Source organism: Mytilus galloprovincialis, chromosome 11 (genome assembly GCF_965363235.1).
Source record: "Mytilus galloprovincialis chromosome 11, xbMytGall1.hap1.1, whole genome shotgun sequence".
Taxonomy (NCBI): Eukaryota; Metazoa; Mollusca; class Bivalvia; order Mytilida; family Mytilidae; genus Mytilus; species Mytilus galloprovincialis.
The window spans coordinates 78,111,758-78,137,494 of record NC_134848.1 but is presented as its reverse complement, the minus strand read 5'-3'; the positions used below and the strand labels follow the sequence as shown (position 1 = coordinate 78,137,494).

Genomic DNA, 25,737 nt, shown 5'->3' with positions numbered 1-25,737 from the left:
TCTGAGTAATGATAGTGAAGACTTTATACAATGTAATGATCATGCCTATTTCATCAACACTAAAATCAGAATAATTGTTACCATGGTAATATAACTTACAACTGGTCAAGTTTAAGTGTTAAACATAATTGTTGATGATAAGAACAATGAAGTGATATGATGCACAAATTAAAACTAAATTTCTCAGACTTAAATTTGACCAGTTGTACATAAATAAATTATAAAATAAATGGTTTTCTTCTAAATTCTATACTTTCAAATAAAATAATTGTCAACTGGTAACAAATTCTGAAAATAGCACTCAACAGTAATCGTTCCAATGGTTTTTCTGGAACCAGTCAGATTCTCATAAAGAGTTACGTCCCATTCCTTTTGGTTAAAAATTGTCAACAAGAAAACAACAAACAATTCAGTCATCATCTTCTTCTCCAGCCTCTTCTCCCTCTTCTAATTTCCGCTTGGTTCCTCGGACAGGCGATGAGTCTTCTGAAAAAGTGAATTTAAATATTTATTTAAATATTTTAAATAAGATATATTTTTTTTTATTTATATGAAATGTTGAAGGAATAAAGATATGATCAAATAACTGTGGATTCATTATTAAAGTCGTTGGATACCAATCATCGTGGATTTCACTGGTACAGGTGGACCTTGAAATTCAATGTTCAACTTATAACAAATTATCTATAGACTCGACCGCAGAATTAGGCAAAACCATGAAATTAAATATCAACGAACATGTAAGTTTTCCTTAGGGACGACATCAAAAGTTCAATGAAGGATAAAAAACTTAATTCACATAGTTTTTTCACCTTAATCCACAGTAACCGAATGTGAAAGTTTTTTTGTGACTTCTAAGTAAATTTTTTTTTTTTATCACAGTTTAAATGACTGTAGGTGATCCATGTATACACAACACTTTTTCATGTGTAATGCACAAGTTCATCTTGCTTTTTTTGTTTTGTAGTCCTTATTTGCTAAATATGACATGCATCTTAAAAATGTAATTATTCCCATGAACCTACCATCATCAATTTCTTCAACATCATCATCATCATCTGCCTCGGGATCAAAATCTTCTCCCTCGGAATCATCCTACAATTATAGTTACCTCCCTTTAGTTATAGTTTCAATACTTCTTAAACTTTATTCACATACAAAGTAAAAGGTACCAGTAGCTCTATAAAACAGACAAAATATTTCTGCAGTTTAGTAGTTTATCCCTCTCAGACAGAAACTAGATGTGTCAAAGCGACACGAGTGGCCCCGTCTCAAAAAGTTGAAAAATCTGCAATTTCAATAAAACATGTGGACACAAACATGATTGTAGTCTCACATTTCAACCAGATGCTCTGCAGGGTGCAGTTTTATACGACCGCAGAGGTTGAACCCTGAACAGTTTGGGCAAGTATGGACACAACATTCAAGCTTGATACAGCTCTGAATTTGGATTTTGATAAAATTCTTGACATTATATGAGTTACTGACACTAAACAAATGTCAAGATCTTACAAATCTATTATACAATAAATATTGTGCAATTAAAGATTTCAACTTCAAACTTTTAAAAAATTTGGAATTTGAGAAATTTGGGAAAAAAAAATGAAAAATACTACCACCCCCCTTTTTTTGAGTCCAAAACATGACATTTCTTTATACAAAAAGTAACATTATTTACAAGTAGCGTAAGGAAGGTAAATCTGCACAAACCAAGCATTGTATGTTAACTGTTTATAATTTACCTCCATCACACTGCTTTTGGATTGTCTTAATTGTTCAGTGACCAGAAAAGCCTAGTTTCCCCCTTTTTTGCACCTAATTCCAAAATATTAAAAGAATCCCCCAATGTCATTACTAACCATCCCTTAATGGTATGGAAACTTGTGGTATAACTTCAGAGAGATTCATCCATTTAAACACAAGTTATTGTTTGAAAACTACAAAAATGCTCATTTTGGACCCCCTATTTGGCCCCTAAATCCTAAACTATAAGGACCATAACCCCTAAAATCAATCCCAACCTTCCTTTAGTGGGTTTAAACCTTTTGGTAAATAATTAAAGATATCCATTCGCTAAATCTAAAGTTATTTCCGGAAAATAAATGCGTCTTCAGACAACGACGATGACATGATACCATTTTACGACGCAAAAAAAAAATCAGCTCAAAATCTGGAGGTATAGAAAAAAAAGTCTATATAACTCATTTTTAACAATTTTCAAAGTTGTAAACCCTTAATTTTGGCCAAAATTAGCGGAGAGGAACGAAACCTAATCTTGATCTGTAACTCATCATAAGTAATTCACATACCAAAAATCAGCCCAATATCTGAAAAGAGTTTAGAAAAGAAATCCGTATAACTGTGATTTTCAACAATTTATCAAAGTCCATAGCCTGTAATTTCTACAAAAATTAGTAAAGTGGAACGAAACTTAAACTTAATCTCTAACTCATCATGGTTAACTCACATACCAAAAATCAGCCCAATAGCTGAAGGAGTTTGGAAAAAACTCCGTTTAACTGTGATTTTCAACAATTCATCAAAGTCCAAAGCCTGTAATTTTGGCAAATAATAGTGGTAGTGGAACGAAACTTGAACTTAATCTGTAACTTATCATGGTTAACTCACATACCAAAAATCAGCCCAATACCTGAAGGCGTTTAGAAAAAAACTCTGTATCATTGTGTGTTGCGGAATGACGGAATTAGGGACAAGGGTAAAACTATATGGCACCGACAACTTCGTTGTGGGGCCATAAAAACTAGATGCTAGTTAATGTCTCAATGCTAAGGCCCCCAAAAATAATACATGTGTTTCCACTAATGTGGGGTAGTTTGGTAGGCAATATCATTTTATTTTACAAATAATTTTAAGCTGTTTACTACTAGGGACTCAGTCTGGACTTGTTTAAACAGTGCTTGTTCTAAAATGGCATGAAAAGTTTTATGGTAGGCACTTAAACTAGAGAAGGTAGGGTTAGCAGAAACACATGTAATATTTCTTTTGTCCAAAAATGAATTTGTTACTAGTTCTACTTACTAGGCAGTTTTAGCAATTAATACTTGAGTTAATTTTAACACACTTATTGTACCATAACAATAACTTAATAACTTTTCCAACAAAGTTTTTTCAGAAAAATTACTCTTTTATGATTTTTTAAACAGTTTTAAGAAGAATTTTTTTTGTAGAGATTACATTTAAAAGAAATTATTGCATCCATAAATACAATATATAAACTGTGCTTTGTGTCAAATATTGTTAGTAAAAGCAGACAAATGACAAAGCCAGCTTGTTTTGTAATAACAGACTTACAAATTAGAACTTCAAAATTCAGATACATGGAGATTAAATTCTGAAACCATGATTAAAGCAGACCTTTGAAATCCAATAAACAGACAAAATCTTTTCATACGGGTAGTAATCCTTTAGATATTTCCATCTCTAAAGCAGGGTACAATTTTGAAGTTTATCAAAAAAATGTTAGAATCTAATCTACAAATATTGATAAAAAGACGAACACTTTCAGGTTCATAAATGAGACAGAACATACTAAGACAATTAAACCAATCAAAAGGCATGTTTATACAAGTATTGATACGAAACCAATCCATCTTCGAAGAATTGTAGTTTTGTTTTTGTATTTAAGAGAGTTTAAAACCAAAATTCAATTTATAAATTCTACTTACAACAAATGATTTAGAAAACAGGACACGCAAAATAATCAAAACATGATTCTCTATCTTACATGAACAAACTTTGACATATAAGCAAGCATGGTTTTTTCCCACAAAAACATTTAACATCTAAACTTTAATAATGAACAATCAGCTGTCAACAAACAAGAAGCACAAAATCTATGGCTAAGCACAAAGAAAAAGCCAAAAGCAAAGCCAACAAAATGATAAACTAACGTCGAGATTTTCTTTCTCCAAGTAGCTGAGACCAACCTCGTCGTCATCATCTTCATCTAAATCATCCTCATCCCCGTCTTCATCATCGTCTTCATCACCGTCCTCATCATCGTCATCATCATCATCTACAATGTGTAACAAATCATCTCAAAAATAGTGTTCATGTAATATTGTGTCAAAATTTAATTGATGAACAAAGGGCAACAACTCATTTATTCTTTGGTAAAGTTAAACTTGAGTTAATATAAAGTGTTTTTAAATTAATTTTTTATGCATACTTATATTTACAACAACAAAAAAATAAGATAAAAACTTGAAAGTATAAGGCCTAAATTAAAATATTGTTTGTTTGCCCTTTTCCGACCCTATGTTTTGAAACAGGGTAGGTAGGTAGGTAAAATATTTTATTTTTCTTTCCCAAAAAATAACTTAGCTCGGTACATTTTTTGTCATGGGTAGGCAGGTAGGTATAATATTTTATTTTATAGATACAAAATCTGCATGATGTCATTTTTGTCTGTATTGCTTTTGTTTAAGTATGCTTTTGCTAATAAGTTTCTAGGACTATTAGTATAATAGTCCCAAGTTTTGAAGAAAAAAAAATATCATGTAGAATGTGAAGTTAATTCATATGCACTACAACTTTTTTTCAAATTTCAAAATATAGGGCTGTGCGGCATATTTTAAACGTTTACATACCTGGAATTTTTAAGAATTTTAACTTGCACTAATAGTACTCTGTACCTTGAACGCTTACTTCAAGGTTCAAACCTAAAGTTTTTCTGTAAGCAGGTAAGAAATAACTTTGTTCTGGTAAAATATGTCCGGGCATAAATACATTGTACATTACTAGTAGAAAAAGTCCCTAGAGTGTTTAAATTTTTGTGTGTACCTGTGTTTCCAATAAAAATGCTACAAGACTTGAAACTCAATTGTCACGTATTTTACACCGCATTTATAAATGATCTGTATGGAAAAACTTGGCGATTTTACTGCCAAATATTCTCCCCTTTACAGAACTTTGGTTCATGTCAGATATAAATCAGAATATATCAATGCTGGTCGAAGGCATCATTAACATAATCATCCTAATCTACGGACCACCAAAGACCATCCCTACATAGGATACAAAGTCTGTTTACAAAATATTTTGTACACACGTTGATAATTTAGTATTGGACGAACTTTTTTGGAATGAACCCTGCTCTTCATGTATAAAGACACAGAGTAACGTTCGTTAAATCATGATTTCAAAGCTTTCAACATCGATTTCAAACAAATGCTTTGAAACTCCAAATGCAAGTGTTCATTCATGTCAAACGCTCATGTGATACCAAACGGACTAGACCTTATACAGGAAAGATAAAACCTGAGAATTCCGGTAAAAAAGTTTTGAGCGGGAAATACAAATATAAGATTTTTGGTAGGAACAAAAAATAAAATAAAATAAAATCTTGCTGGTAAACATAAATAAAAGATTTTCAGGCGGAACGAATTTATAGGGTCGGTCGGTAAAGGGCAAACAAATAATATTTTAATTTAAGCCTAAATAATGCATTTTATTTTTAACATACATGTATGCAGTTTAGATTAATATGTAGAAAGTTACAAAGAACTTTGTGGATAATATTCTAGTTAGGATAAAAAATACTGTAACATTTTTGTTTAGTAACATGGCCCAGTAGATTTTTTTTTCTCAGCAAAAGTGGTTTACAAATCTGCTGCTAACAAGACATAACAAGTGTTGAGATGTAACTTTACTGAAATCTATATAAATGTTGTTTTTACCTCCTCCTTCTACTTCTCCATCTTCGTCGTCATCATCGTCACCATCAACTTCTCCGTCTGTAGAAAATCAAAAATATTTATAATCAGGTAATAAAGTATAAACAGCATCAATGGGACACACACAGATATATGTGCTTATTTGTAGCTATTAACAATACTGTAAATTCAAAAATTATTGCGAGTATTTTATCATTGTGATTTTGTCATTTTGGACTAAAATGCGATTTTAATTTTTCATTATTCAGAAAAATCATGTTTAAATCATATAAAGAATTCAAAATGTGAGTATAAATTATTGCGATTTGACACTGTTGCATGTTTCGCAATAATTTCTGAATTTACAGTACACAATTTTTTTTACTACAAATGAAAGAAGTTCACTCTCTCTACAAAAAATCTGGGTTTTTTTTTCCAGTACATTTGTAGAAAAGCAGTTTTTTTCTATTCTAGACATCAAATATTAAATTGCAAAATTGCAAAATCAAGATTCTTTGAATCCCCTTAACTTGGCTAGTTTTGTTCAAATCAATCAGTGTTTACAACTACTGGTACAAAGATGATTTTTTATTATTCTTAATAAAAAATTAATATGATGTTTAAAACAAGGGTCCAACAAGAAACCTGGATTTTCTTCCAATAATTTTGGAAGGGGCAGGGTCGTTTTCATGGTCTTACCATCGTCATCCTCATCCTCTGCCTCTTCATCATTCTGGTCGTAACCGTCTAAATATTTCAGCTGTGATAATAATTCAAATACTCTGTCTTTGTATTCTTCTTCATTTGTTACCTCACAGTTAAATAAATCTAAACTTTTTAAATTGGCAAAACTTTTCTGAAAAATAAAAATAAATAATTTATGAACAAGTGAAATCCTTCTAACAATAATAATAATAAATCTAATTCAGATTTTTTAAATGACTTCAATAAATTTTAAAGTAAATGAAATTTATTGTATGTCAAAAAACTAATGCAAAGATAACTTTTCAGTTTGAGCTTAGTTTAAAATGACACGTTTATATTATTTTTCTTGTAAAAAAGAACTGTCAATAAGTATGTTTTCAGAAGGAACATATATGTTCCAGGATTTTGTTTTTTCTTAGGAGTTTTTTTTCTACAATAATATAATATGTATTTGAATAGCACTCAAAAGATTTATGTTTTCAAGATTTTAAGAGGCAGTGATATTGTTGGTTTTTTTCAAAACTACCTCTACCCTTTTTTATTGGGAAAGTATGCGTCATTTTTATCAAATTGGGAAATTTATAATAAACCATGAATTTGACTGGAACTTCAATTTGCAGACCCCCTTAATCAACAGGTAAACCCTCATTTGAAATAAGACCCCTTATTGTCAGTGATGATACATAAATAGACCCTCAAATCTGCACATATAGTCATTTTTAGGCTTGACAAATGTTTAAATGAGTGTTTTTTCAGTTTGTTTTCATGCACAATTACTACTGAGACTGCATTGTTTGGGAAAAAAGTTGTCTTTTTGGGAATAATTTTAAGCCATTTTTTTTTCAAATTGGGATTCTTCTCCAGGGGAAAAAGCCTGTATTCTCCAGTAATTTAAGGCAAACAATATCACTGAGAGGAATTCTCATGATTTCAAAATGTTTAATGAAATTTCTAGTATTGTCCCCAGTTTTAATTCAATGAGTGAAGAAAACAAATTTGAATTTATATTTTCCTGTGAAGAATGTGATATTTTACTTATTATTGTTAACTATATAAGTGAAATGTATAATGAGAGAAACAATTATAATGTCATTATATGAACTGTGTAACTGATGGCTCAACTTATAATATTATATATAAGCATAATATTTGAATTAATAATTTTAAAGAGGAGGCATGCTGTCAAAAATAGTTTTATAATTAAAATTAATAATCTATAATAAAAAAAAAAATTCTTTCAATGCTACATGTTTGTAGTGTTTAATGTCTATCGTTTTGTTATTAATATGCCTGTCTGTCTGTCTGTTTGTTTGTTTTTGTTTTTGTTGTGTATTTTAGTAACAATCCTATTGTTTGGATTTTATACTAATAAAATTCTTATTCTTATTCTTATTCATGATTTTGAGGGGTGTACAATGCAGTTTAAATAACACAATCCATGCCTGCATTACAATGCAAGGTTCTAATGTTCCCTGTAGAGTTATCTCTCTTACAATGACTAATTGTGTACTTACTAAAGGTTCTAATGTTCCTATCTCTCTAACAATGACTAATTGTGTACTTACTAAAGGTTCTAATGTTCCCTGTAGAGTTATCTCCCTTACATTGACTAATTGTGTACTTACTAAAGGTTCTAATGTTCCTAAGTCTTTTATTTTGTTACCACTCAAACTTAAATGTGTTAAATTTGGACAACCAGACAGATTATTAAGTCCCGCGGAAATTCTGTTATCACTCAATTCCAACTAAAATAAATAAAATATATGTGGCATTTCAACAAAACACAAATTGTGGAGAAAAATAACAAATTCAATATTTCCTTTTCACCACAAATAAATACATTTAAAACTTACACCAAAATGTAAGTTTGAATGTTAAGAAGATAGTATTCAATTAACTATGTATAGTTGAGTTATAAAAAAATCAGTTGAAATTAGAGTTCTGGTTTATCAAGTATGATATGAAACTTGCTATTTCTTCAAGTTTATGTTGTTATTAGCTACATGTATATAAAGAATTAACTTTGAAAATAAGTTTTCAACTTCCACAGGCAAAGTTGAGCATATTTTTTTGATTCGAGATGGAGTGTCTGTTGTAGGCTAAACTGATCGGGTTGTTGTCTCTTTGACACATTACCCATTTTCATTTTTTTGTGTAACAGTCTCCACACTTAACCAAAAGTCCTACGGCATTGGCCTAATAAAATTCTGCTGTGTAGTCAACAGAATCCAACAAAAATTTTCAAAAATTGAGGTCCTGGCTTGGGACTCAAAAGTTAAGCGTGAAGGCTGGTGTCACAATCTCAGGGGTGTGGAAATATTTGTTGTGAGCACTTGTTCCTGGGCAAGTAAAACTAAAAATTTTACTTGTCCGGAAAAAAATTTACTTGCCCTGATGATCCCAATAAATATTGAAGTATTTCTTGTTAGGCTAGCTAATATATGATTCTTACTTAGCACTATTGTGCATCACAAACGAATAAAATCCATTTGTTTATATGTGTAAAAAATTAGTAAATTAGGAAATGGGTTAACATCAGTGGGACAGAAACCTAACAGCAAACCAACCAATGAAATGACATGTAAAGGACAATTTTGCAGCAGTTTTGGAATAAAAGTTGTAGCCAGTAGGTACATAATATACTAAATTTGAGGACAGTGATTCTCGCTTTCGTTTCTTTTTTTTTAAATACTCTGTCCTCCATTTGCATTTAAGGTTTTCATGACTCTTTTTGTCTTGCTTGTCCAGCTTTTTATTAAGTATTTGTCAATCTGAATCTTGATACAAAATTGAAAGAAATGACACAATCAGTGTTCTAGGATTTTTTTGGCACCTTGACTTACCAAGGGTAAGATCAATAAAAAAATTACTTACCCGCCATAATAACTTTGAATATTGTAATTTACTGAACAAAGCTGGATTCGGATACGATTGAATTTTGTACAAAATTTAAAAACCAGATGCTCCGCAGGGCGTAGCTTTATACGACCGCAGAGGTTGAACCCTGAACGGTTAGGGCAAGTATGGACACAACATTCAAGCTGGATTCAGCTCTAAATTTGGATTGTGATTAAATAGTTGACACAGCATAGGTTTCTGACACAGAATGAATGTGTTCTAATGAACTTAAATTTTTTGTTTCTCTTAGAGCAATTCACTATGCTGTTGAATATTAATCCTCTCAAAAAAATGTTTGAAGAAATTTTCTTTTTTATTTATGAAATTTCAAATGAGAAAAATTGAACCCAATTTTTTTAATCACATCCCCCTTTCCCTTATTCCAAAACTAATCTCAATTAAAATTTCTAATGGAGTTTGCAACAATAACTACTCATTTAAATACATCATAAAATATTAAGATGTAAAAAAACTGCTTGTTATCACTGAATGGTAAAGATTATTTTAATTTATCAGTTGGTAGTAAAAAGTGAATATACATTGTATATTGTATATAACAAAGATTTAAGTTGATTCTGGACAAAGAAAGATAACTCCAATTAAAAAAAAATCTTGCTATTGCACAATATTTTGCAATTAGATATTTCTTGCTTACTATTCTGGACAAAGAAAGATAACTCTAATTAAAAAAAAAATTGATATTTCACAATATTGTGCAATTAGATATTTCTTGCCATTGCGCAATACTGTGCAATTGAAAAGACTTGCTATTACACAATACTTAATATAATAATTTTAGATCCTGATTTGGACCAACTTGAAAACTGGGCCCATAATAAAAAATCTAAGTACATTTTTGGATTCAGCATATCAAAGAACTTCAAGATTTCAATTTTTGTTAAAATCAGACTAAGTTTAATTTTGGACCCTTTGGACTTTAGTGTAGACCAATTTGAAAACAGGACCAAAAATGAAGAATCTACATACACAGTTAGATTTGGAATATCAAAGAACCCCATTTATTCAATTTTTGATGAAATCAAACAAAGTTTAATTTTGGACCCCGATTTGGACCAACTTGAAAACTGGGCCAATAATCAAGAATCTAAGTACATTTTTAGATTCAGCATATCAAAGAACCTAACTGATTCATTTTTTGTCAAAATCAAACTAAGTTTAATTTTGGACCCTTTGGACCTTAATGTAGACCAATTTGAAAACGGGACCAAAAGTTAAGAATCTACATACACAGTCATGACAGTTAGATTCAGCATATCAAAGAACCCCAATTATTCAATTTTGATGAAATCAAACAAAAGTTTAATTTTGGACCCTTTGGGCCCCTTATTATGTTGGGACCAAAACTCCCAAAATCAAACCCAACCTTTCTTTTATGGTCATAAACCTTGTGTTTAAATTTCATAGATTTCTATTTACTTATACTAATGTTATGGTGCGAAAACCAAGAAAAATGCTTATTTGGGTCCCTTTTTGGCCCCTAATTCCTAAACTGTTGGGACCTAAACTCCCAAAATCAATACCAACCTTCCTTTTGTAGTCATTAACATTGTGTTTAAATTTCATTGATTTCTATTTACTTAAACTAATGTTATTGTGCGAAAACCAAGAATAATGCTTATTTGGGCCCTTTTTTGGCCCCTAATTCCTAAACTGTTGAGACCAAAACTCCCAAAATCAATCCCAACCGTTTTTTTGTGGTCATAAACCTTGTGTCAAAATTTCATAGATTTCTATTAACTTAAACTAAAGTTATAGTGCGAAAACCAAGAAAATGCTTATTTGGGCCCTTTTTGGCCCCTAATTCCTAAAATGTTGGGACCAAAACTCCCAAAATCAATACCAACCTTCCTTTTGTGGTCATAAACCTTGTGTTAAAATTTCATAGATTTCCATTCACTTTTACTAAAGTTAGAGTGCGAAAACTAAAAGTATTCGGACGCCGGACGACGACGACGACGACGACGACGACGACGACGACGACGCAGACGCCAACGTGATAGCAATATACGACGAAAATTTTTTCAAAATTTGCGGTCGTATAAAAACGATTTCTTACTAAATTTGACAAATATGTTATAGTTATTACTATGTCATTTATTAAGAGCTATAATAAATGCAACTGTAAGTTTATTTTCCTCCGATGACAAGAAAAAAAATCGTTTATGTCCCGATTTAAGCACCAGTTATCAATCCGGATTTTCCGATTTTACCGACACCGTGACCGACTTTTAGAATGATAGAAGAATGTGGTCTCTTTTGCGCTTGATTACACCTAGTAAACGAGTGCTTGAATAAAAGCGCCGATAGACATCGACAAAATCTTCGATCTTTTATCAAATTTTTTTCTCGTGATTTAATAAAAATAAAAAGCAGATATGGGAAAATTGAAGAGGACCGGGAAATTTCAAGAGTTTTTCGGCTTCCCCGAACTTGAAAATTGACTTACCACCGGGTGACAAAGGCTAAAAAATGACTTACCCGTTGTCCTAATCCACTTACCCCGGGTAACGGGTAATGGGAATCCTAGAACACTGCACAACCGGTAAATGATGGATAAAACTTAATCATCAATCCAGGGTCAATGGACAAAGCCAATGCAATGTTACACGACTCTGGTTCGCATACTTATTTTTATTTATTTTGGTAATCGATCTATTTCCAGTATCATGTAATATTTATTGTCATGAACATTGATGTTTTTACTTGCTGAAGATTGGTTTCTTTTACATAAATTAAACATCTTTATACATTTTGAAATTTATTTTATGTTTTTGTTGGATTTGAACTTTGTCTTGTACAAATGTTGTATTTTTTTTACTTGTCCACGGGTAACCAAGACAAAAATAATTACTTGTCCGGTTGTTCAAATGTACGAGTCGGGTGAGTCGGGCATAGCATTTCCACACCCTTGAATCTAGCATTCTATTGCCTTATGGTTTGCTACATGTACATGTATCTAGTTTTTCTTTAAACTGCATTACAAAAACACATAACGAAATCAAGCGTCAAGACAAGGCCAAAAACTTAATTTTAAGTTCACATGTGTATGTACAAGAATAATCAGTTTCATCACTATCATATTAAAGATGAGTCTAGGAAGTTAATAATAAAATAATGATATTTTGATACTTTTTCAATCTTACGGCATCTTTAAGTTAAGATTTGTGAACTCGTCTTAGTGGAAATCGTGAATAAATTTTTTTTCAATATACTTACCTTTTTGAGGTTAGGAAGGTTAGGGAAACCTTTCAGCGATGTTAATCCAACATTTATCAAACTTAACGATTCTAATGCTGCAAATTCATCTGTAAGACCCTCTACTTGTGATGCACGACAGTTGTCTAAATTCAATTCTTTGATCTACAACAAAATAAAAGTTTAATGCAAAAGTTTAAAAGAAAAATCTTCCTTAAAAAAACAAATTTAACCAAAGCATTCACTCAATATATTTGAATGGTGATAATCCTTTGCCCTAAAAGGTCAACAATGGATTGACAACTTGTTAGAAACTTCAATTTGATTAGTATATTGTATCTCCTGGTAAACAAGTTTTTTTATTATATAAATCATGAAATATCTGTTACTGTATTATACAGCTGACCTAAACAGCTTTTAGAATGCTGCACACAAACATGACAAGTAAAGTATCAACTATCCTTCACTCTTATGGAAATAGTTGTAAATAGTTGCATTTTGACATCCTTCCCAGTTTATTCCAGGCCTTAATAATTTAAATAAAAATGGTTGTTGGTTAAATTTCATCATCAGTTGTACATGAAAATGTAACATAATGCAGTACCAATTTTTAAAGGGACAGTCACCGAGTCTAAATATGTAAAATAAGCAAAAGAAGATGTTTGTTATTTATAATTTTCATGATTTTACTTGAAGCTGCAAATTTCTTCTCTCCTATCCACATACCCCCTCAAAACCTTACATAAAATAAGACAAAAAGGGGGTCTGAGGACCATGCAGTATGTGGAAAGATCATTTTATAATATATGCTATATATATAAAAAAAAAAAAAAAATACAATTAACTGTAAATTAAATGATTAAGTTGCTCCTCAATATTAGAAATCCTATACAATTTCTTGGAAATAATCTTTTGAAACGTTTACATCATATTCTGCAATGTACTTACTTTAAAATTACTGGAATGTAAATACAGTGGTCCATAGGAAAAATGAAACCACTTTTTATCTATGATCTTTTTTGTTAGGTAAAAATATTGTTTTTTTACTTAAAATCATAATTTTTAATCAGATGATAAATTCAACCTAGTTAAATATTTTCAGTCAAAAATCATTTCGAACTGAACTGGCTACATGCAATTTGTTGACTTCAGTTTATTTACGTTTTTGGCGTATGAATACTAGACTAAGTATTCCGCTGATCACGTGACGAGGTGTACACAACCAAAGTGAAATTTCGGCTCCTAAATTTTACGACTAGTACGGTTTATTTCTGAATCGCAAACATTTTAAACGCTCTCTTTATTATAAATGGACTATTAGACATGCATTGCCCACTATGACAGACCCTTTCCAAACCAAACAACTTTACAATTAATGTCATCATCGGGGACCTACATTGTCAATGGTGTACGCATTTGAATATATGCAGAATGCCTGTCACCGCCATTGATGTAGCACTGCCGCGTTCCATACCGTTCTTGCAACGGCATTTGCCAACTCTAAATCACTTAAAAGATGTTGGTAAGTCTCGAGAAAGCTTCCTTAATACTTGTTTTAGTTAAAAACACAAGTAACTGCACCAGAGTTTGCTACAATTTGATGATAAAGTTTGTTAAAAATACGAAAAACGAAAATCCAATATGGCGACCAAAATGCATCGTCAGGTGCGTCATCTTGTGACCCAATTTCGGAAACTTCTGTATTTCAATTATTTCGAGAATTATGAAGTGTAAACTTTCTTAAATCAAAATTAAGTAAATTCTATTCTCAAATTAATATTAAGACCTCAAAGAATACGCTAAATTACTAACAGATGCATCAATGGCGGAGAAAGGCGATGACGAGAAGTAGGTCAACAGAAATAGATGCAAGAAATTGCAGATTGTTTGTTTTCGAGGCATTGTGCAAAATAAAGTTGATTAATGGGATAATATACGGATAGAACCTATCCATTTTGTTGCGTTCGCGACCATATTAGTGATCAGTGCGTCTCTGATAACCTTACCTGGCATGCAAGCAATGGACATGGAGGAGAGATTAATGGCCGCCATTGATTATACCACAATGGGTTCAACTTCAATGTAAATTCAAAATTTCTATTCTTATTTAACGAAACAAAATACAACTTTTCATACCAAAACATTCGCAGACATGTGAAGAATGTAACTGCATCAATCGTTAGTTTATTTAAAGATGTGCATGTCAAGAATGATGCTATTTAGTGGAGGTGGTCATGTTGACATATGATTTGATGACCAGTCCAAAGAACTGCAACATAATCTTTCTTCACTTACTGTCATTTCCGAAATAATACTTTCGTAGATTGAAATATAACAGTTGTTTGTCATTAAAATTGCAACTGGTTCATCGCATTCATCAATTTTGAATGAAAACATGGTGCTAAATTTGAAAGTGAAGTGGTGTCCAAAACTTCTTTGAACAACCCTCCCACTCATTACAAGTCATGCAATGTTCGTATCATGTAGTTCTTTCTAGATGCAAACAATTGTCATGCCAAACCTTTCAGAAAACTGTCCATGTTGTCTAGTGAATTCATGGTGCCAGAATATTGCATCAACATGCATTCCACGTAACAAGTTGACTCGCCAGTTCTCTTTGAAACCAATCAAGATAGTACACTATTGAACATATGCACATGCTGACCATTTACCCTCACTGAAAAACTTAAAACTTATGCTTTGACAATCATCTCCCCCCACTTCCAACATTAGAACAACCACATGGGCCCCCAGACGCCTTGTCGTGTAAACAACGTTTCTATGATATTTCTGGCGATATAAACTGTTTAAAGTCTAAAGAAAGTGTAATTACCTCAGTAGATTTCCGTCCCCTCTTTTCCAACTCGATCCTCTTTGCCATATCCATCCTGAAAAGTTGTATTTGAGATGAATCCCTTTCAATAACAATCTTATTCGATTAAGTCGAATGTTGAACAACCACAGTGCGCGGGCTGATCAATGTTTCGTAGAGGGGTATCGTTATTGGTCAATTACTGGTACCCAAACACGTGAAGATTTAATGAATATGCATAAGTTGTGCTAATTTTCAACCAATGAAATTTAAAGACATATAAACGTCACGGTTTGTTTACAACTTGATAACAACGTGGTTAAATAAGAAAGTAGTGCCGACACTGGGATTTGTGTGTAAACGTAAAACTCATTGACAAATGATCTACGCTAATATTTAAATTTTTTAACTTGATTCTTTCTAAATTTTTAAGAGATGGAGTATACATCAATGAAACAATAGTCTTAACGCGCTAAGAAATAATAAGGGTAAGCTTGTACAAGTGGAGGTCTACACACGTGGCTACAGCGTTGGGAAAAGGGGTGTTTGTGAAAGAAATGCATTGTGAAAGACCGTACGTCTTTTTAAAAGGGTTATGATATAACTTTTATATATAAAATAAAATTATCCCGCATATTTTTTTCTTATAGTATTCTAATGGAAATTTTGGTTTGATTTTAGGAAAACACCGTTTTCAAAATAGAATATTTGTCAAGTTTTACAAGAACAGAAAGTAAAATAACAAAAATAACAAGTTGGAGGAAACTGATTCAAAAACGGAAAGAATTAAATTAAATGACAAAATCAAAAGCTCAAACACATCAAACGAATTGATAACTACTGTCATATTCCTGTCACTCTGTAAGGCATTTTATTTTCTCCTGAAAAGAACACGTGTTATATTTGTGTGTACTGAGAAGTATAACAATTTTCTGTAGTTTGAGAAACAAATGCTTGTGCTTTTCATATATTATCGAAAAACATCAGAGGCGGATTTTGTGTAGCCCAGGCCAGGGGCGGATGCAGGAATTTTCGAAAGGGGGGGTGCTAACCCAGGGCAAAGAGGGGGGGGGGTGCAAAACATATGTCCCGATACAAATGCATTGATCGGCAAAAATAAAGGGGGGTGCGCACCCCCGGAACCCCCCCCCCCCCCTGGATCCGCCACTGCAGGCCCCCTTGTGGAGCTACATATATGTTAAATACATACTTTTTCAAGCATAACTTCAAACGATGGCTAAATAACAAATACCCCCCCCCCCCAAATCAAAATATATTTTCCAGAGCTACAACACTACATGATCAGAAGTTAATAGGGTTGATCATGATGATAGCAATTCAAAAGCTATACAGAGAGATGTGGACGAGAATTATTGCAAAATGTGCATGAAATTTCTTTTCCTTTTTTTTGGTCGTAAAAAATGTTACGTGTTACGAAAATATATTATTGAAATCTTGATAGGACTTGATAATTTGTGAATGGAGATTATTTTATTAGCTAAACTGCACTGAAAGGCCAGGGAAGTTATTGCCGTTACTAAAGGCGTAAACTTTTCACTAATCTATACCGAATTGTCGTTTTTCGTTTGAATTGAATTACAATCGTCATGTCTGGGCCTTTTAATATGACTTGCATCTTCCTACTAGTATGTGATATTTTAAGGTTTTGTTAAGTATCGAAGGCCTATTTACCTAATTTGATATCTTAAAAAATGAATACAACACTGTTTAAACTTCAAGCGTTCCAATATATAAAAAAAAAGATGTGGTATGCAGTGATTGCCAAAAGGACAACTCTTCCACAAGAATCCAAATGATACAGAAATTAACAAACATAAGTCATTGTACAGCCTTCAACAATGAGCAAAGCCCATACGGCATAGTCAGCTATAAAAAGCCGCGAAATGACAAATGTAAACGCATTCAAACGAGAATACTCGGACTTATTTATGTTCGAAAAGCAAATATGTAACACAGCAACAAACGACAAGCACTGATAACAGGGTCCTAACTAGTGACAGGCAAATATACATACCGAATGTGGCGGGTTAAACATGTTAGTGGACCCCCCCCCCCCCCCCCCAAACCTAACATGGGACAGTGATGTAACAGTACAACATAAGAGCGAACTGTAAACTACCAGTTGGAAAAAGCGTAACTCCTGGATACGAATAGAAATGAGTGGAAGTGGCTAGGTATACGTGTACATCCCAACAATAAAAAGTCACTAAGTACAAATCTGAGAATACTCATGCATCTACTAGTATGACTTTACCATGTTTACTTAATCAAGCCTTTTCTGGATTAACCTTTATCAGGAACGCTCAAAGCCATATATTTGAAAGCCAAATGATGTTTAAAATGAAACACTCAAATATAGATCTATATATGACGAAAAAAGGGACATAAAAAATAGTCAAAATCAGTCTAAGGTCATTCTTTCTTCTAGTGGCGACATTGTAACTAGTATACTAGTGCATGGATAATTTTCTCATTTATATCAGCGTTAAATACGAATTCGTTTTTAAAAACATTTCAATCTGCCTCTGGCCTGCATGGTAACGGGTGGTATGCAATCACATATATCGAGCTATCCAAGAACAGTACTCTTCTTGGTAAATGGAATTCTGCCAACACGAAAATATTGAGATAACCAGAGATTTATGCTCTATTTGAGAGCGAGTTAAATGAGCATACGTTGTTTCAAAAATACCCTCATATTAAACTAGCCGAGGAATGTACTCTTCTGGAGAGTGAGCCAAAGGAACGTACAAAAAAACACACGCACATCAAAGTTAGCGAGAAAGTGTTCTCTACTAGACAATACATGAATAAGTGAAAGGAACGTATCACAAGCACACTCACATTAAACTAACCGAGAAATGTTCTCTGCTTGACAACGAGTCAAATGAACGTATCACAAACACGTTCACAGCAAACTAACCGAGAAATGTTCTCTGCTTGACAATGAGCTATAGGAACGTATTACAAACACACTCACATCAAACTAACCGAGAAATGTTCTCTGCTTGACAATGAGCTATAGGAACGTATCACAAACACACTCACATCAAACTAACCGAGAAATGTTCTCTGCTTGACAATTTGAGCTATAGGAACGTATCACAAACACACACACATCAAATTTACCGAGAAATGTTCTCTGCTTGACAATGAGCCAAAGGAACGTATCACAAACACACTCACATCAAACTAACCGAGAAATGTCTCTGCTTGACAATGAGCTATAGGAACGTATCACAAGCACACTCACATCAAACTAACTGAGAAATGTTCTCTGCTTGACAATGAGCTATAGGAACGTATCACAAACACGTTCACATCAAACTAACCGAGAAATGTTCTCTGCTTGACAATGAGCCAAATGAACGTATCACAAACACACACACATCAAACTTACCGAGAAATGTTCTTTGCTTGACAATGAGCCAAAGGAACGTATCACAAACACACTCGCATTAAACTAACCGAGAAATGTTCTCTGCTTGACAATGAGCCAAAGGAACGTATCACAAACACACACACATCAAACTTACCGAGAAATGTTCTCTGCTTGACAGTAAGTCGGAGGAACGTATCACAAACACGTACACATCAAATTAACCGTGATATGAACTCTGCTTGGGAAATAGCATTCTTCAAACCCAAACTTATCAAGCTAACTGATAAATGTAGTAAGCTTGAGCGTGAGCCAAAGGAACGTAGCAGAACACGCACATTTAAAACTAACCGATAAATTATATGCACTCTACTTGGACAATATCAGTCTGTAAATCAGTCTTCACGCTTAACCACAAGTCCTACGGCATTGGCTTGTAATATTGCTCTCAGGCTTGAAAAATTCTTCTCTACAAGCCAACATGCAGAATCCGACTAAAATTTTCAAAAATTTGAGCTTCTGTCTTGTGGACTCAAAAGTTAAGCGTGAAGGCTGGTAAACCCACATATTACAAACTTACCGATAAATGTACTCTACTTGGAGAAATAGCAGTCTTCATAGACAGTCGGTGAGCCAACAGAACGTATCAAAAACACCCACACAAGACCTCGGGGAGGGGGGGGGGGGCACTTCCGATATACAAGGTGATAGGACGTGTCGCTGGAATATGTCACCTTTTCAAGCTTGAAAATATGTGAATAGGTCTAGAAAACTATAAGCAATATATGATATGGTCAATAAAATTCCCATAACACACCATACGAAACCCAAACAATATGGAAAAGGTAACATTTTTACCTACGCAATATATGAAAAGGTATACATTTTTATACGACCGCAAAAATTGAAAATTTTTTGGTCGTATATTGGTATCACGTTGGCGTCGTCGTCTGCGTCGTCGTCGTCGTCCGAATACTTTTAGTTTTCGCATTCTAACTTTAGTAAAAGTGAATAGAAATCTATGAAATTTTAACACAAGGTTTATCACCACAAAAGGAAGGTAAGGATTGATTTTGGGAGTTTTGGTCCCAACATTTTAGGAATTAAGGGCCAAAAAGGGCCCAAATAAGCATTTTCTTGGTTTTCGCACCATAACTTTAGTATAAGTAAATAGAAATCTATGAAATTTAAACAAAAGGTTTATGACTATAAAAGGAAAGTTGGGTTTGATTTTGGGAGTTTTGGTCCCAACAGTTTAGGAATAAGGGGCCCAAAGGGTCCAAAATTGAACTTTCTTTGATTTCATCAAAAATTAAATAATTGGGGTTCTTTGATATGCCGAATCTAACTGTGTATGTAGATTCTTAATTTTTGGTCCCGTTTTCAAATTGGTCTACATTAAGGTCCAAAGGGTCCAAAATTAAACTTAGTTTGATTTTAACAAAAAATGAATCCTTAGGGTTCTTTGATATGCTGAATCCAAAAATGTACTTAGATTTTTGATTATTGGCCCAGTTTTCAAGTTGGTCTAAATCGGGGTCCAAAATTAGACTTTGTTTGATTTCATCAAAAATTAAATAACTGGGGTTCTTTGATATGCCAAATCTAACTGTGTATGTAGATTCTTAATTTTCAGTCCCGTTTTCAAATTGGTCTACATTAAGTCCAAAGGGTTCAAAATTAAACTAAGTTTGATTTTAACAAAAATTGAATTCTTGGGCTTTTTTGATATTCTGTATCTAAACATGTACTTAGATTTTTGATTATGGGCCCAGTTTTCAAGTTGGTTCAAATCAGGATCCAAAATTATTATATTAAGTATTGTGCAATAGCAAGAAATTTTCAATTTCACAGTATTCAGCAATAGCAAGAAATCTTCAATTGCACAGTATTGTGCAATAGCAAGAAATTTTCAATTGCACAGTATTGACAATAGCAAGAAATCTTCAATTGCACAGTATTGTGCAATAGCAAATATTTTCAATTGCACAATAGCAAGAAATATCTATTGCACAATATTGTGCAATAGCAAGAAATTTTCAATTGGAGTTATCTTTCTTTGTCCAGAATAGTAGTTGAAACAACATAAATCATTGTTTTATACAATACACAATGTATATTCACTTTTACTACCAACTGGTAAATTAAAACAATCTTTACCATTCAGTGATAACAAGCACTTTATTTTACATTTTAATATTTTATGATGTATTTAAATGAGTAGTTATTGTTGCAAACTCCATTAGAAATTTGAATTGAGATCAGTTTTGAAAAAAGAGAAGGGGGATGTGAAAAAAATGGGGGGGGGGGGGGGTGGGGGGGGGGGTAAATTTTTCTCATTTCAGATTTCATAAATAAAAAGAAAATTTCTTCAAACATTTTTTTGAGAGGATTAATATTCAACAGTGAATTGCTCAAAGGCAAAAAAAGTATTTTAAGTTCATTAGACCACATTCATTCTGTGTCACAAACCTATGCTGTGTCAACTATTTAATCACAATCCAAATTTAGAGCTGAATCCAGCTTGAATGTTGTGTCCATACTTGCCCCAACCATTCAGGGTTCAACATCTGCGGTCGTATAAAGCTGCGCCCTGCGGAGCATCTGGTTAAACTTAAATTATATGAAAAGGGTGGGGTAACAGAAATCCAGCGGCACCCTCTATCAATAAAGTAATGAATCCCCCTCCCCCAAGCACAAGACTAACAGAGTAATGTACTCTGCCTAAGAGTGGGTCAAAGGAACGTATCAAATACATACACAAATCAAACAAACCGATAAATGTTCTCTGTTTGGGAAATGTCAGTTTGTAAACGCAAATTATATCGGGCTAACTATGTAAAGTACTCTGTATAGTAAGTGCAGCCTAGCTGCAAACATTCACATGTTAAACTAACCGAGAAACTTAGTCTGCTTGGGAACTGTCAGTCTAAAAAAGCCCATATCGAAATTACCTAAAAAAGGTACTCTTTTGGGTAAGTGGCATTCTGCAAACACGAACATATCAGGCTAACCGAGAAATGTGATTTTCTTGAGATCTAACGGTCTGCAAATACTCACATATCATAGCAAGCCTAGAAATGTATGCTCTGCTTGAGAGAAAGCAACAAATTTGAGATTAGAGGGGAACAGTTTGTCCCCTTTGGAATACCAGCCAACATACAATTGCAAACGGCTTTAATAATTATAAAATGCAATTGCATACATGTCCAATATAATATGTACTATTACAACACAACACAAACGATAGTTTTAGCAAGGGTCAATTAAGAAGATGATTACGAACTTGACAATTTACAATGACTTATTTTACATCTACAGAAGTTAATGTGAAAAGAAAACAGTTATTTTAAATGTTGTCTACAAAGAACGTTAATATTTTTTTTAGAACAGAGAATTTGTTCACTTTGCAAGGATGGAAATGAAGATGAATTCCATTTCCTCATTAGGTGTAAAACTTTAGAATCTAATAGAAATATTTTGTAATTTAAGTGATATAGTTTCATCATTTTATAATATGTCTGAACAAGATAAATTTAGTTTCATTTTGAAAAGTAATGATACTGACATTAGTACTGTATGTGTAGCTGGAATAAGCGATATGTATGATTCGAACATTCATTCAAAGCAAACATAATGTTGTTAAGAACTGTTGTAGTATTAAAGCTTATTGTAATAGCTTGAATTAATAATATAGAAGAAGAAGAAGATGCTTTATTTCCATAAAATGGGCTCACAAGGAGCATAATATAATATCATTATAATATTATTATTTTACAAATATAATAAACAATACAGTATACATAGTTACAAACACAAGTAAGAAACAACAGTCTTAATGTATTATTATTATTATTATATATATATAGTATGAATAACACCTCCACGCAATACAGATATAAAATATGTGACTCTTATCATTGAGAAAATATGTCTCTGTATATTTGTTTTTTTGTTTATTTTTGTCTTTTTTTTTTTTTGTGTATTTGTATTTTGTAAATATCAGCTGGCATTCCTGGTCGTACTGGAATTGACACCAATAAAATTATTTGGATATTTTGATTATCTCCCATTTCATAGCATATAGAAAGTAAAAATATATACATTTTTTTCTCCACGCAATGAAAACCAACTATATTTTAACCAATTCTTTTTTCTCAAATAAATAGTAACTACTAAATTTAGATTAGCTTATACATAAGGTAATACACCAGACGAGGATATGGATATGCACTGAGGCCTGTATTGTGAAAGTTTTCAGAAATTGCATGGGTGCTGGATTATGGTTGTTGTTAGTCTTAAATTAATTCACCACATCTAAGGGAAGGTTAAAATAATTTTGGCTGTCTTCTCAATGACATATGCCACAATACGAAATAATAAAAGCTTATATTAGATACTTCATCAAAATCGGCACAAAATTAATTTAAGATAACCATGATCAGAGACAAGAACACATCTAAAGTGTAGAGTCAGGAATCAGAATAGATTAACTTAGCTTATAAATAGGGTAATAAAACGAAAGGGGATATGGATATGCATTATATTGAGGCCTGTATTCTGCAAGTTTGTGCCAGTTTTCAGAAATGGCATTGGTACTGAATTAAGATTGTTGTTAGTCGTAAAATTTATTCACCACACCTAGGGGAAGGTTTTATTAATTTTTGGTTGCCTTCTCAATGACATATGCCACAATATGTATTAGTATAAGCTTATATTAAAAAGTTATACTTCATCAAAATCGTTACAAGATAAAAAAATAAGACAACCATGATCAGAGACAAGAACACATCTAAAGTGTAGAATCAGGAATCTTTTTTTTTTTGATTAATATTACATCGCCTTCTCATCGCTGTGTATGCCACAATATAAGTTATCGGGAGAAAGGAAGAAAGACCAATCACAATTTGTCCTATATTTGTTTTTCTCTTTTTTAATTACATAAAAAAATAACCCTTTCAAATATAGAGTTCATAAGATACAAATATTCCCTGTGGACCCCCCCCCCCCCCCTTTTTATTTGTGCTCTCTATTTTCAACCCTCGAATTAAGCTTTCGAATCTAATTAAAATTATTAAAACCTTGCTTTCTAACCAATCTATTCATGTACCGGACCGGCAACTTTATTTATTTAATACGAAAATCTACAGTGCCGTTATACACATGCATGTTGTTTGCTTGGAGTCTCCGCCCCGAAAAGAAAGAAATAGTCGAACTCCAAGATATTATATTCCTGCATCACGTGATTTTTACCATGTGGAGTTTACATTTGAATAAATACCGAATATGGAAAGTGAAACTACAATTCAAAACATAAAGTCGGAAGGCACAAATAAGAAAAAGAAAAGGTTTTTTTTGGCAAAAGGTGCAGGTAAATTCTCTCCGTGTTCAAAATATACATGAAATATTTGCCACTGCCCCTTTTCTGTTCTATGAATTCTAACCCTGAGTTTTCTATCTGTTACTCCATGCCAAGAAATCCTCGCTAAAAATTCAGGTCGACCCCCTACGGCAGTCATTAGTAGCTAAAGATTTGATTTCATTGAAGAAATTAATTTATGACCTTCATGTACGTGTCGCTTAGAACACAGCCATATACCAAATGGTCAATATTAATCATCCATGTAATTTGCTCTATGGGGTGTTTGCAGAATTTCAACGGAGGCAATTTCTTGGCATGATAATACTGTCACTTTGTCAGATTGTTGTGGCATACCCACAGTCACGTACTTGTCTCAGAATTTTGTTTTCCTGTATACCTTAATATATATATTTTTTCTGAGACAAGTGCCTGTGGGCATACCCCACTTTCCGAATTTACCTTGAAGTTAGGTATTTTTGTAAATACATTTTTTATATAAAAAAAAATGGTGTGACTAAAATGCTTCTCCTTCAAACTAAAGTACATGCCGAAATATCTCGCCTTCTTTACTGACCATTGATTTTATGTTGATAGTCCGAAATATAAAGCTTTACTACAAGTATCACACAAACTTAATACGATTTAATAAAATGAGGTCAAGGTCAGATAAACCATACGGGAAATACATGTAACCCTTACAATCATTCAATACATCAAATATAGTTGGACCTATTGCTTATAGTATCTAAGAAACAAACGTAACAATGGAAACTTAACATTGCCCAATGAACCATGAAAATGAGGTCAATGTCAAATGATACCTGCAAGACATACATATACACATAACAATCCTTCCATACAACACATACACTGGACCTATAGCTTATAGTTTAAGAAAAACATACCAAAAGACAACCAGATGCTCCGCAGGGCGCAGCTTTATACGACCGCAGAGGTTGAACCCTGAACGGTTGGGGCAAGTATGGACACAACATTCAAGCTGGATTCAGCTCTAAATTTGGATTGTGATTAAATAGTTGACACAGTATAGGTTTCTGACACATAATGAATGTGGTCTAATGAACTTAAATTTTTTTTTGCCTTTGAGCAATTCACTATGCTGTTGAATATTAATCCTCTCAAAAAAATGTTTTTAGAAATTTTCTTTTTATTTATGAAATCTGAAATGAAAAAAATTGAACCCCCCCCCCCCCCCAATTTTTTTTTCACATCCCCCTTTCCCTTATTCCAAAACTGATCTCAATTCAAATTTCTAATGGAGTTTGCAACAATAACTACTCATTTAAATACATATTAAAATGTAAAAAAAGTGCTTGTTATCACTGAATGGTAAAGATTGTTTTAATTTATCAGTTGGTAGTAAAAGTGAATATACATTGTATATTGTATAAAGCAATGATTAAGTTGATTCAACTACTATTCTGGACAAAGAAAGATAACTCCAATTGAAAATATGAAAATTTCTTGCTATTGCACAATATTGTGCAATTAGATATTTCTTGCTATTGCTCAATACTGTGCAATTGAAAATGTTTGCTATTGCACAATACTGTGCAATTGAAGATTTCTTCCTATTGTCAATACTGTGCAATTGAAAATTTCTTGCTATTGCACAATACTGTGCAATTGAAGATTTCTTGCTATTGCT

The 25,737-nt window shown here is 32.7% G+C and overlaps 1 protein-coding gene across 2 annotated transcripts; it reads right to left on the bottom strand.

The window, feature by feature from the left end:
- Window positions 1-259: 259 nt before the first annotated feature.
- Window positions 260-15,493, bottom strand: LOC143052851 (acidic leucine-rich nuclear phosphoprotein 32 family member D-like). 2 transcript variants are annotated; one of them, XM_076225975.1, is made up of 8 exons: window positions 15,328-15,493; window positions 12,516-12,659; window positions 8,006-8,125; window positions 6,375-6,531; window positions 5,700-5,756; window positions 3,948-4,036; window positions 1,026-1,095; window positions 260-486 (listed from the first exon to the last, which is right to left on the bottom strand). In XM_076225975.1, exons 1-8 carry the CDS (start codon window positions 15,379-15,381, stop codon window positions 410-412), a joined length of 768 nt encoding a protein of 255 aa, XP_076082090.1. In that variant the 5' UTR covers window positions 15,382-15,493; the 3' UTR covers window positions 260-409. The 2 variants fall into 2 exon arrangements, with proteins under 2 accessions (XP_076082090.1, XP_076082089.1); XM_076225974.1 differs by having other exon boundaries at window positions 3,912-4,036; window positions 15,328-15,492.
- Between the last annotated feature and the right edge of the window lie 10,244 nt (window positions 15,494-25,737).

Coding starts and splice junctions, on each gene's coding strand:
- LOC143052851 (XM_076225974.1), bottom strand. CDS start 15,381: ATGGATATGGCAAAGAGGATCGAGTTGGAAAAGAGGGGACGGAAATCT. Junction 12,660..15,327: donor GGGGACGGAAATCTACTGAG/GTAATTACACTT, acceptor ATTTTGTTGTAG/ATCAAAGAATTGAATTTAGA. Junction 1,096..3,911: donor TGGAGAAAGAAAATCTCGAC/GTTAGTTTATCA, acceptor CTATAATTGTAG/GATGATTCCGAGGGAGAAGA.